A 12,378-nucleotide genomic window follows, 5' to 3' on the forward strand; every position below is an offset into this window, starting at 1 on the left:
AATGACAATATGATTACGTGCATTATATTCTTCTAAATTGTATTGAATCATGATGAACCACACAACTTAATCATATATTTATACATATGACATAAACAAGACCATAACATTTCAAATATGAGACAATTTAAATTAGTGACTCATTCGGAGTTGAAGTCGTAGGACTTTTCACAAAAAAGCTGGCTGTGAGGGAGTGTGCCAACTCAAAAAAATGGTGTTTTTCTATGAATGGATAGCATAAAATGCCTATTTCACAAAGTGATCATACTGAAAGAAATGTAAGCTCTTGTTCCTTTTTTGCCTGCTGAAAAGTTTTCTCCTCCAGTCAGTTTCACACCGCAGTTGTTTATGTCTCCTTATTGCGGTATCTCCTGCTTTCCTCACCCCTGCCAAATGGGTTACAGTTATCGATCGATGGTTGACAGGTACCTCTGAAAATTTATATACCCATGCCATAATCACAACAATATCACACCAATTGATTACATTCACTAAAACTAATAGTGGACAAAAAAGAACTGAAAAGTAACTTGTAGGGAATCTTCAACAGTTACATTTAGTGGGATCTATTGGTAAGTCCAAACATCAAACCATACAGTTGGCTGCTATAAAGCACAACTTATATAAACTTTATATATTTTAGAGGGGTGACTGGGATACTCAGAAAAACATGCACAGACTCAGACAATGCATAGACTTGGCGCACTCAATGCTCAAGGAAAAATCAGGCAAAATATATTCATGCTGTGAAAAAGCATTCAGAATAATTTTTTTAAAAAAATTTGATTTATATGCTGCCCTTCCATGGAGACTCAGGGCGGCTTACAATGCGCTAAGCAATAGCCTTCATCCTTTTGTATATTTATACAAAGTCAGCTTATTGCCCCAACAACTGGGTCCTCAATTTACCTACCTTAGAAAGGATGGAAGGCTGAGTCAACCTTGAGCCTGGCGAGATTCGAACCTGCAGTAATTGCAGGCAGCTGGTCTTAATAACAGGGTGCTTTACACTACTGTACTACCAAGAATAATAATGAAAAAATAGGCTGTCCTATCTGAGCCGCCAACATCCAAATGATGACGAGGTGGCAACAGAGAACATTTGTGTTCTCTTTGCTACCATCTTGTGACTGCCTGGATTCCTGCAGAGCACGTATGGAAACCCTACGAACAAGCTGTAGAAGATTTGTATCTATTTTAAAACATGAAATACACAGACTGGGTATATATTTGCTCTATGGCTATGCTACTCCTGCAGAACATCAAGATTCCCCCCTTTCACCATGGCTAGATGAAATCACTTACCTTTGTTAATTCTCTCCAGGGCCAACCTCACTTAATTGCATTTTTCTTTGTTGTATTCCTGAAAAGGTGGATTGCATTTACAGTCGATGCCACGTTTTACAGCATGCCAGCCTTCCAAGTATTTTCATTTATTAAAAGAAATGAACAAAAACAGAAGGAATGGGAACCAAAAGACACACAGGGATTGTGGTAGCAGGATTTACAGCACCACCGCGAAGACCGCCAACATAATATCATTCTCTGGAATCCCATCAGCATTTAAATGATATAAATAATAACATGTTCATCTCACTATGACTATACACTCTTACAGTGTGGGGGGCGGGACCATGTGTTAAGGGACCTTTGTGACATTTAGTGGCTGGGCAATCATCCAGGCAAGCAAAAAGAAAACAAGATGCTGAGCCAATGATTCAACCCCAGTGTAGAGTTTATTTAGATGTGGGAATGCAAGGGCAAGGAACAAGAGCCAGCTTGTTCAATGGACATTCTGTCAAGGATCAAATAGTTACATCTTTCACAAAGTTTAAATAATATATTTGGACATGAAAACATGGCTCAAAGTGGGGCACTTAAATTTCGAGTATAGTTGAGAAAGAGATGTAGAACTCAGAGCTAAATCTCTACTTGTTGAGATGATCCAATCATTGGCGAATAGAGCCAGCGGTTCTCTTGATAGAACCTTTCAGGTAGATGTTTCCTTGGTACAACTATTCTAATGTTTGCCTTTGGGCACAGTCAGAGAGTCAGGTTAATAAACAATATATGTTATCCCACTATAACATTTGCTGAATCTTTTTCTCTCAGTAATGAGTCCAGCTAGTGGTGCTATCCTTTACAAAGGGACAATTTAAGGAAGGTGTTTGGTGGATTGCCCTGGCTTTATTTACCCTTTCACTGAGCATCCCCTTTCTATCAGTAGAAAAACAGCCACAGATTGCTGTGTCTAATGTGGGGTGAGGCTGGGGGAGGAGGCAGATTTTGACAGATGGCTAGACTCGGGAGTTCATGCATAACACCATATTTATTTTAAGTATTTAGCAGATAAAAGGGTAACTTAATAATCAGCGACTTTTATGATATTGCTGAGTAAAGATCAATAACAACAAGAACAAAGCACTGAAACTAAGCATCAGGAAGTTGTCCAAAGAAGAAGGTATTAGACCCACAATTCAAAAATACATATACATGATAAAAGGACATGTTCGGAGTTGAATCAAGAAAAGTTTAGTTTTTGGAAGAAACCTAGAGTTTCATCACAGAGTTAGATCAGATACATTCCTAGTCTGTGCTAAAACAATCAATACTTTTTCTTGATTTATTTCTGAATTACACTGGTACCTTCTCCTCCATATCAGCAATCACATAAGACACAACAGTCCAAAGAGCAGCACAGAGATTCATTTTGACTGGATCCTGAACCGTCATTGTGTCGCCTTGGGAATGATGAAACCAGAAGTATTTAGTGATATCGTTACTCAAACTGGCACCTGTGGAGAACAGAACAAAGGTATTTCCTTGTCACGTGAATGTTATAAATTTAGACAGAACCTTTTAGATTGCGTTTCATTAACTCTGAAACGGTAAATCTGTGATCTTATGGTCTGAAGGAAGACATAGAAATATAGAAGGAGATAACCTAGAAAAGAAAGGATGGAATCCAGTGCTATCCTCTCAGCTTCTATTGTTGCTTTTTTCTGAGGTCAGGAAATCCTGTGACCCTAGCCAAATTGGAGCTAGGTTGGCAACAGATTAGGATTAAAAGCATTCCATACCTCCCAGGCCTTTTCCATCCCTCCTGATCCATTTAGACCAACTATTTTGTTGTCTAAGCCATGTTTTCTCTAAATTTTAAGCATGATGGTTGGGGAATTCTGGGAGATGAAGTCTACACATCTTAAAATTGCTGAGGTTGAGAAACACCAGTCTAAAATTATCTTCTTCCCACTATTTGGAATGGGAGGAAATCTTAAGAAGCAGAAGTTCCACAGGATGAAGGGTAGGTTGTAAATCTATGGTTATGATTGTCCTACGTTCCATAAGGTGTGTGAAATGTTTTTAAGTCACTCTGTTTTTGTCACTGCGTAATGACTTAAATAATTTGTATCACTCTTGCAAAACTAAACGCAAATGCAAATGCTGACTAATTATTTTAAAAATATTAATAATTCTATTGGTCATTTTATTATTCCCCATAGACTTATTTTAGGGAATATGGTTCTCAGGGGTATGAGACCTTGAGACATGTTCTGAAGTTAAATCTCTTTTGCCATCTGTGCTTGGAAACATTGAGCAAATTACAAAATCTCTCCTCCTCCTCCTCCTCCTCCTCCTCCTCCTCCTCCTCCTCCTCCTCCTCCTCCTCCTCCTCCTCCTCCTCCTCCTCCTCCTCCTCCTGATATTTTAACACCCTGCCCCCCAAAAAATCCCAAACTCAACCTCAAACAATTACATTATGCAACAAATCCCACTAAAGGAGGGAAAATTGAGAGAAACCGGAATTGGCACATTCACAAAAATGACAAAATTGAAGGAAATAAAACTGACAGATTCACTAGACGTTTGACCCCTAGCCAAAGTGCTTAATTTTTCCCTTTACCCTGATGTTAAACGTTGCTCCCCTGAAATAAATGAAAATATGCCTTTGGCTTTGAGTCGCTTAATAACATCCTGGTTAAATTGAAACCATTATTTGCTGCAATCCAAGAAATTCTTGGCATGTGTCATGAATGATATTGTGGTCTGGACCTAAATCGCATTAGCTTCCAAGAGTTTACTGGGAGCTTAATGATTCCATTGCTCAGAGCATCTGCAAAACTGGGAAATATGACACAAATCAGCTCCCAAAAGATGTTGCAATGAAGAAAACTGACAGGAAGCCTGAGATGGTGCCTAAAATATCTGTTTAAGTAGAAGAAGAGTTTCAACCAGATGCCACATGAACAGTATCATGCTTCTATGTAAGAATAATGGGATGAGTTCAAGCCAATGCACAGTAATAATTACATTTATTGGTTATTCAGCATATAAATGTTGCACTGCATTTCTCTTTTAAGTGCTTTAGTATTTTGAAATATGGGATGAATTCATGCCTATTGCACATCATCCTAACAGACAAGTAGAAAATGGGTGGTCTCAAAACCCGCATTTCAAATACATTCAAAGAAAAACAGAAGATGAAAAGAGAAATGAAAACAAATATTAAAACAGCCAGATGGATGGATGGATGGAACCACAAAGTTCCTCATGAGAGATAGAGAAGGTGCATCTTCCTAGGGGACCCCGACCAATAGGAGATGCAAGATGAGAAAGTAGTTCTCTTCAATTATCTAGTCCCAGGGTACCTGACATTTAGAGCTGAGTATTCTTTCCTTTTTAATTACAGTCAAGGTATATACTTTAAGCTATTTCCTCCTGAATAAGAGAAGGAAAGGCAGAATTATCGACAGTGATAGAAGATATATTTAGCAGGTTCTGAAGTGCAAAAGCTTGTTTGCTTTTCCTCACATTATCTCTTACTTGTGTCCTAAGATGGTTCCGCATTAAAGGCTCCGGATTCAAATGCACACATTTAAGGAAAGGAGGCAGAAAGGAAAGCCACATATTTTATCCATTGGTGTGCAATCTTCATCATGATGGAAACATCCAGATGTGTTGGCACTGAAGATCCCAGAATTCCCAGGTAGTAGTATCAGCCTCCCAGGGTTAATTCTAATATATCACAAATATCGGGTTTGATTTTTTTACATAGAGCCTAATAGTAGTATCAGCCTCCCAGGGTTAATTCTAATATATCACAAATGTCGGGTTTGATTTTTTTACATAGAGCCTAATAAATAGAAATATTATAATAAACAATCCATGATTTTCATGGAGAAAAACTATATTGTCATGTAAAAAATCAATGTAGTTGCTAAGAGTTCACACCAATCTGATGGCACATAATCAATAAAAGGAAGGGAGGGAAGATCATAAAATGTGAGAAAATGTCATTTGATAAATCTGAATTTGCATTATCTACTGCTTTCACAAAGTAGGGCTAGCAAGCTGTCTTGAATGTTTGAAGAGCATGGAAATCTGGTGAGAGATTTGAGTGTATTGATGTTGAATAGTAAGTAGATGACTAAGCAGCTTCATTTTTAATTGATTGGGTGTTTGAAAAGCAAGCCATGTGCCACCCACCATGACTATTTGCGCTCCAAAGTGCTTGGCACTTGGCAGGCTCTACAAAGCCAAGAGATAGCTTAAAATGTAATAAGTAAATAAAAACCATTATGCAGGAGGTCTATCCACTCAGAATCACCTGAACTGAGAGATAGGAGGCAAATAAATTTGATCAATCAATCAATCAATCAATCAATCTTACCGTTTCTCCCTGGTAGTACCCAAATTCTAGCCTTCTCAAGGCTTCAAAACAGTACATAGAAAGCTAATTCAAGCTACCCAGCAATCTGAGATTTGGCTGGAATAAAATATTTTATAAATGTATTTGTTTCTTTAGTTAAAGCATCACTACTGAACAAATCCAAAATTCTTTTGCTCCACGGACAAAACCAAAGTTTTCTTTGGCACAATTAGGAATTCAGAATCTTCCTTTTACTCCACATTCAGTTTTCTCCACTCTAATAAACTGCTTAATAATGGAAAGGAGGCTAATCTATGGTTGGTATTTTGGTATCTGGAAAGATAGATACCAAAAACCTTCATGAATTACTGACTTTCTGGTATTCAAGATAGTCCCTGTGACTTGTGGTGGTGCAGTGGTTAGAATTCAGTATTGCAGGCTAACTGACTGCTTATTCCAGGAGTTCGATCCTAACCGGCTCAAGGTTGACTCAGCCTTTCATCCTTTCGAGGTCAGTAAAATGAGGACCCAAATGGTTTTGGGGGAGGGGCATATGATGATTCTGTAAACCTCTGTAAAGCTTAGAGAGGGCTGTAAAGCACTGTGAAGCGGTATATAGGTCTAAGTGCTATTGCTATTGCTTTTATAAAACACAACAAATGTATTTTCTCTGTGGGTGCTGCTGTTTGGGTGCTGCTGATCTTTAATAATACTACAAAAGATTATGAAAAATGTTCAGTACTTTTCTTCTTCATTAGCTTTTATCCTAACTGAAATTCTTAAACGATTTTTTGGGGGATTTTTTTTTTATTTGATTTATATGCCGCCCTTCTCCGGAGACTCAGGGCGGCTTACAATGTGTTAAGCAATAGCCTTCATACTTTTGTATATTTATACAAAGTCAGCTTATTGCCCCCACAATCTGGGTCCTCATTTTACCTACCTTAGAAAGGATGGAAGGCTGAGTCAACCTTGAGCCTGGTGAGATTTGAACTTGCAGTAATTGCAGGCAGCTGATGTTAATAACAGTCCTTAAGTCTGCTGTGCAACCAGGAATTATATTAAATATTTTAAAGATGGCATTGATCACAATGCAACAGCAGCAAAATTAGTATTTTTGGTCCCTTACCACCACTGCTCAGGGATCTCTGTGTTAACAAAACTATGTAAAGCTATTTTTGGGCTTACAGTGTAATTGGCATTCAGCATAGGTTTACTTTAGAGTAAACTGATAGAAAATCAGAGGTGTTCCATGGGTTGCAAAATCTGATGTCAGAAGCTGTACAGATAGTACAGATTGAATTACGACCACAATTGAGACCATTGCTCAGCAAGGCAGTTTTTAGGTGAGCCGCACCTGATTTTATTACATTATTTTCCCATGGTTGTTAAGCAAAAGAGTTGTTAAGTGAATCACATAGTCATTAAGCAAATCCCATTTCCTTTGTTGACTTGGTTTGTCAGAATCCATCTGGGAAGGTTGCAAATGGTGATCAGGTGACACTGGGAGTCTGCAACTGCCAAATGCCCAAATTTTGGTCATGTAACTGTGGAGATGCTATTATATTCATTAGGTGCATAGACTGGTTATAAGTCACATTTTCCAGTGCTGCTGTAATGTTGAATGGTTGCTAACTATTTGGAATGATTGTAAGTCAAGGACTACCTATACATTTTTCTGGGGTATCAGGTTGGCCCGCCTTAGGAGAAGGCAGCTCAAGAACTTACACCAAAGACCATCTTTTCCTGATGCTTTAATTGCTGTTAACAATGCCCTCATATCACAAACCATATGAGTCTTTATTGAGATTTCCTGGCTATCAGAAATTTTATTTGCATTACCAAATTGTTTCTCATCTGGATACATCCGTGTAGGATCAGATTAGATGAGTGATTAGATGCATTGTTGAAATTAAGGTGTGATTTTCCATTACTCTCCTTCTCCATTTAAAATTGCAACCTCAAGATGCACATATGATGTGATAGTGATGCTCGGAAATCACTGCCAATGTTGGGATCTACATTATATCACTTTATCATCTTTTTCAGCATCCCTGCCCTGATGAACGTTCGTTTATATTTAAAAGTTTTATATGGCTGGCCATCTTATAAAACACAACCCTGGTTGGCTCACGACAGGTAGTCTTCGACTTTCAACTGTTCATTTAGCGACCGTTCAAAGTTACAACGTATTTATGACGGTTGCAGTATTCTGGACTCATGTGAACTTTTGCGACTTTCTGACAAGCAAAGTCAAAGGGGAAAGTGGATTCACTTAACAACTGTGGCTAGGAAGATCATAAAATGGGGCAAAATTCACTTAAGAAATGTCTCACTTAACAACATTCATTTTGGACGGCATGTATCATTTCTATTTTTTGCTTCAGACGCTGCAACCTCTAGAACTTGCATCATTCCATGAGATTAAGTGAGCCAATTTGTGCCTTCAGCAACAGACAATACTCTAAGAATTTTTGTCAAATCAAGCCAAAGTGATCAAGAAGTTAATGTAGTTCCAGTGCCATTAACTCTGTCACTGAGCCTCCACACTTGAAATTACTGAGGAAAGTAAATGGTGCTTGAGTTATCCTGCTACAGACCTTGAAATAGTTTCCGGCACTGAGTTTATAAATAACACCAGAAGTCCTGCTGTTTTACCTCCTGATTCACTCTTCTCTAAAGCTTTTAAAATTCAAGATTTAAACAAAATGGAGAAAAGGAAAGCACTTATTCAGCTGCCTTGCGGTTAATTAAATGAGGATTGCCAAAGGGGAAGGAGAAAAAAAAATATATGTTGTGCGTCCAATTTCCCTTTCTGTTTAATCCATTTTTTATTCATTTGTATTGATGCAGTAAATAGGTTGAATTATAGCTCAGATTATCACAGTTACTTTGCAGCACAACTTTCGCTTTTGTGTCCCAGAATCTGTTGCAGCAGCTAGAGATAAAAACTAGGCCTTTGTATACAACTGGTGTGAAATCAGGCTTCCGAGAAGGAAGAGGTTTCACTCTACAGCACAAATGTGGGACAGGGATCTAAAATAATTTATCCTAAAGTGCTCCCAAGTTAGCCAAAATAAATGTAGGCTTTGTTTTATAAGAACACTCTGGTGGCATTCCCCATCTCCATTTCTTCCAGGCATTTTAGACAAAGATTCTTTACTATTAAACAGAATGGATTACCCACTGCCAAATTATTGGATTTTGGAGATTGATATGATCTTTTCTTTCATTCTTTCAATTCTATTTCCATCTGGGCTAACATAAAAAGGTAAAGGTAAAGGTTCCCCTCGCACATATGTGCTAGTCGTTCCCGACTCTAGGGGGCGGTACTCATCTCCGTTTCAAAGCCGAAGAGCCATTGCTGTCCATGTCTTTGTGGTCATGTGGCCGGCATGACTAAACGCCAAAGGCACACGGAACACTGTTATCTTCCCACCAAAAGGTGGTCCCTATTTTTCTACTTGCATTTTTTACGTGCTTTCGAACTGCTAGGTTGGCAGAAGCTGGGACAAGTAATGGGAGCTCACCCCGTTACGTAGCACTAGGGATTCGAACTGCTGAACTTCCGACCCTTCGAATGACAAGCTTAGCGTCTAGCCACTAAGCCACCGCGTCCCAGGCTAACATATAGTACTGTATAATAATGGCAGAACATATATAAATTATCTTAATATATCATCTATATAACTGGAAGTTTAAATGAGCAACAAATGCCATAAATTGAATCCCCAATAATTTAAAGCAAAACTATATCTTAATTTCATCGCTGAATTTAGTCTATCCTAAACAACTAGAAAGTTATATCAGATAAGATGGCAATTGCAAATAAGAATGTACACTCAGACAATTTCTTTCTTATCTACACTAGCTAAATGGTATCTCCGGTATGCTGATATATAAAGGATATATTAAGTATTGAATGAAATGGATTTTCTCTACCTGACAAAAAAAATCCAGATTTCTAATTTATGAATAATGAATAATAGCCCTGTTATTTGGAGAAGAAATAAGAATGAACAGATTAATTGTATCATTTCTATAGGTGTATGGGTAATTCTTAGTTTGCTTGCATTCCTACACAAATCCGTAAGGTTCCAGGTTTTTATGAATACTGCAAGAAAATTCACATTTTATTTCCTATATAGTTTTTCATAAAGTATTTGTTTAGAAATATATTTTCTTATTTTTAATTATTTATTATTGTAGCTACTCAGTCCCATAAACTCTGGGTTATTTACAAATATGAAACAATAAAAACTGTTAAAACCTCAATTCCATAGGCAGCCCGGACGAAAACAACCAAATAATAACCAATCCAATCAAACCAGTGTACTGAGTATTTCCATGTGAGTTGAAACCACTTAAAGTACGGGTGTCAAACTCGATCATGTCACGTGACGTATCGTGACTTATCGTGATGTTTTTTTTTCCCTTTGTGGATCCAGGGTGGGCGTGGCCTATGTGTGACACATCCAGCCCACGGACCGACAGTTTGACAGGTCTGATTTTAAACAACTGATTGCCTTCTGCGACCATGAGGATGCATTCCACTGTGATTTATATTCAGCATTTCCCATATATTTACAAACACCTTGCTCTGCATTTGTCAGGCTTGGTACTAGATGGTAGTTGTTTTTTGTCATGACTTACATTCCTGTCTTGGGAAACTTCAGCTCCCAACATATCTTCCACAGCCCTAGTTATTGGATCAAGGTGAAAGAGGTGAATCGGTATAGGCAATACTATACCGATGTACTAATGCCTAGTACAAATGATATCATCATTTGTACTATGAATACAGAACTCTCCACCAGTTAGCATGCCAATTGCATGCCACTCAGTCTACTCTGCTGTCTTTGATCAATTGATGTTTCATTTATTTTGCACATATTGATATACTTTAACACACAATGCCCTATTGGCCATTCACTGTAGGGATGATTGGTTCTTATTATTTATAATTTATGTTGAACACTTTGATGTTTAGTCAAAGTGCCAAAACTTTGGTCAGAATTCCAGAGATTTGACATTTCTCTGCCTCCCAGTCTTGTTCTTCTTGATTCACATGCTACTTCTAAAATTTCTTTTAAGTAACTTAGTCCTTTGAAGCTGCCATATTGCAGAGAGTTGAGAACTTTTGTCCACTCTTTTCATTTTCCTTTTACAACCCAGAGGCAGTCCCTAAAATTTCCTAACATCTTGAAAGTTTGCTTCTTTTTTAACTCTATTTAGCTAAAATATATTACCGTATTTTTCAGAGTATAAGACGCACCTACCTTTTTTGGTGAGGAAAAGAAGAAAAAGAACTCTCCCTCTGGCTCAGCAATTTTGCCTCATTGCAGCAAAGTAGCAAACAGACTGCTTTACTTTCATTTTCATTTTCAGCATAGCTTGATTAGCACAAGGGAAAAAAAAATCTATTGCAGCAATTTACCTCCTTGCAGCAAGCAGCAGAGCCCTGCGCAAAACAGCTGAGAGCAAAACAGCTGAGAGTCAGGAGGCCAATCCAATCAACTTGTGCTAATTAGGCTGTGCTGACGCTGAAAGGAGCTGTTTTTTCTTGCTGTTTGCTGCAGCAGAGGCTAAAGGGTAGGGGCCAGTGGGTGGGCGGGGCTACATTCGGTGTATAACACGCACCTAAATTTTCACCCCCTTTTAGGGGTGTCTTATACTCCAAAATATACGGTAATTCCTGCAGAATTTAGGCAGACATCTAAGTAGACTTTTTTCGGTCAACAATATTGAAGTACGGTTGCCTTGAGATGCTCAATTTACCAATCTACCCTAAAACGCCTGAAATTCTTGGTGGTATCTCAGTTAAGGATTAATCAGGTCAGAGTGTATTTAACTTTGCAAAATTAACCAGGGCCAGTAAGACATGCAAGTTTTACCTAAACTAATAAAACAGAAGATTTTTTAAAAATAATAATAATGATGGAATTTTAGATGATATCATTTTCAAGAAGAAATAACACTGTAAAAATGACCTCACTGCATTTATGTTGTTGGAGATGCAGCGAAGTTATTGCTTTATTTAAATATATTGTTCCATTTCATTAAGACACAATTATGGAAGCAAAATTAATTTGAGATTTAATATTTCCAGGTGCTTATATTCTATCTTTATCAGATGGGAGTTGACTTCTGGACAAAAAAAAAAGGGGCTTACAGTCAAAAGACTTTCTGTTTGGCATGGAAAGGCAAACAAATGAGTCAACTGCTCAGTAGTTTGCAGAATTGATTAATATAGATGAGCTATTGATGAATGGAATGAATCACGTTTTAGTTTATTAGCACATGTATGTCTTTAAATATGTTTTTGTTTTGTTTTACAGATGTTTTTGTTACTTTTCAGCTTTTTTCTTTTATAATGTTGTGCCACATAGCGCCCTAGACCAGGGGGTGAAATGTAAATTTTGTTACTACCAGTTCTGTGGGCGTGGCTTGGGGGGGGTAATATGACTGAGTGGGCGTGGCCAACTTTTTTAAAAAAACTTTTAAAACCATTTTTCTACAACCTATTGCTATTGCTTAACGCATTGTAAGCCGCCCTGAGTTTCCGGAGAAGGGCGGCATATAAATTAAAGCAAAAAACAAACAAACAAAAAAAAAACCCCTCTTCGGCTGAAGAAATTGTTAAAAAAATGCTTTTAAAGCCTCTGACGATCACAGTTGACTTGCCTAATCGGCAGAGGCTTTTTCTTTTTTTTTAAGCCTCTGACGAT

General features: G+C 37.8%; 1 protein-coding gene across 1 annotated transcript in view; it reads right to left on the reverse strand.

Annotated features, from left to right (window-relative positions):
• Positions 1–286: 286 nt before the first annotated feature.
• The window catches only part of CPQ (carboxypeptidase Q), a 165,768-nt gene continuing 153,676 nt past the window's right edge, over positions 287–12,378 (reverse strand). The window contains exons 8-10 of the mRNA XM_070942106.1: positions 2,647–2,795; positions 1,306–1,363; positions 287–386 (exon numbers count right to left, since the gene is read on the reverse strand). Of these exons, the coding sequence (XP_070798207.1) occupies positions 1,337–1,363; positions 2,647–2,795 (176 nt within the window). The 3' untranslated portion in view covers positions 287–386; positions 1,306–1,336. The remainder of the gene's footprint in view (positions 387–1,305; positions 1,364–2,646; positions 2,796–12,378) is intronic.

The sequence above is a fragment of the Pituophis catenifer genome, unplaced genomic scaffold (assembly GCF_029215685.1).
Source record: "Pituophis catenifer annectens isolate HBS135680 unplaced genomic scaffold, rPitCat1.0.hap2 SCAF_3, whole genome shotgun sequence".
Taxonomy (NCBI): domain Eukaryota; kingdom Metazoa; phylum Chordata; class Lepidosauria; order Squamata; family Colubridae; genus Pituophis; species Pituophis catenifer.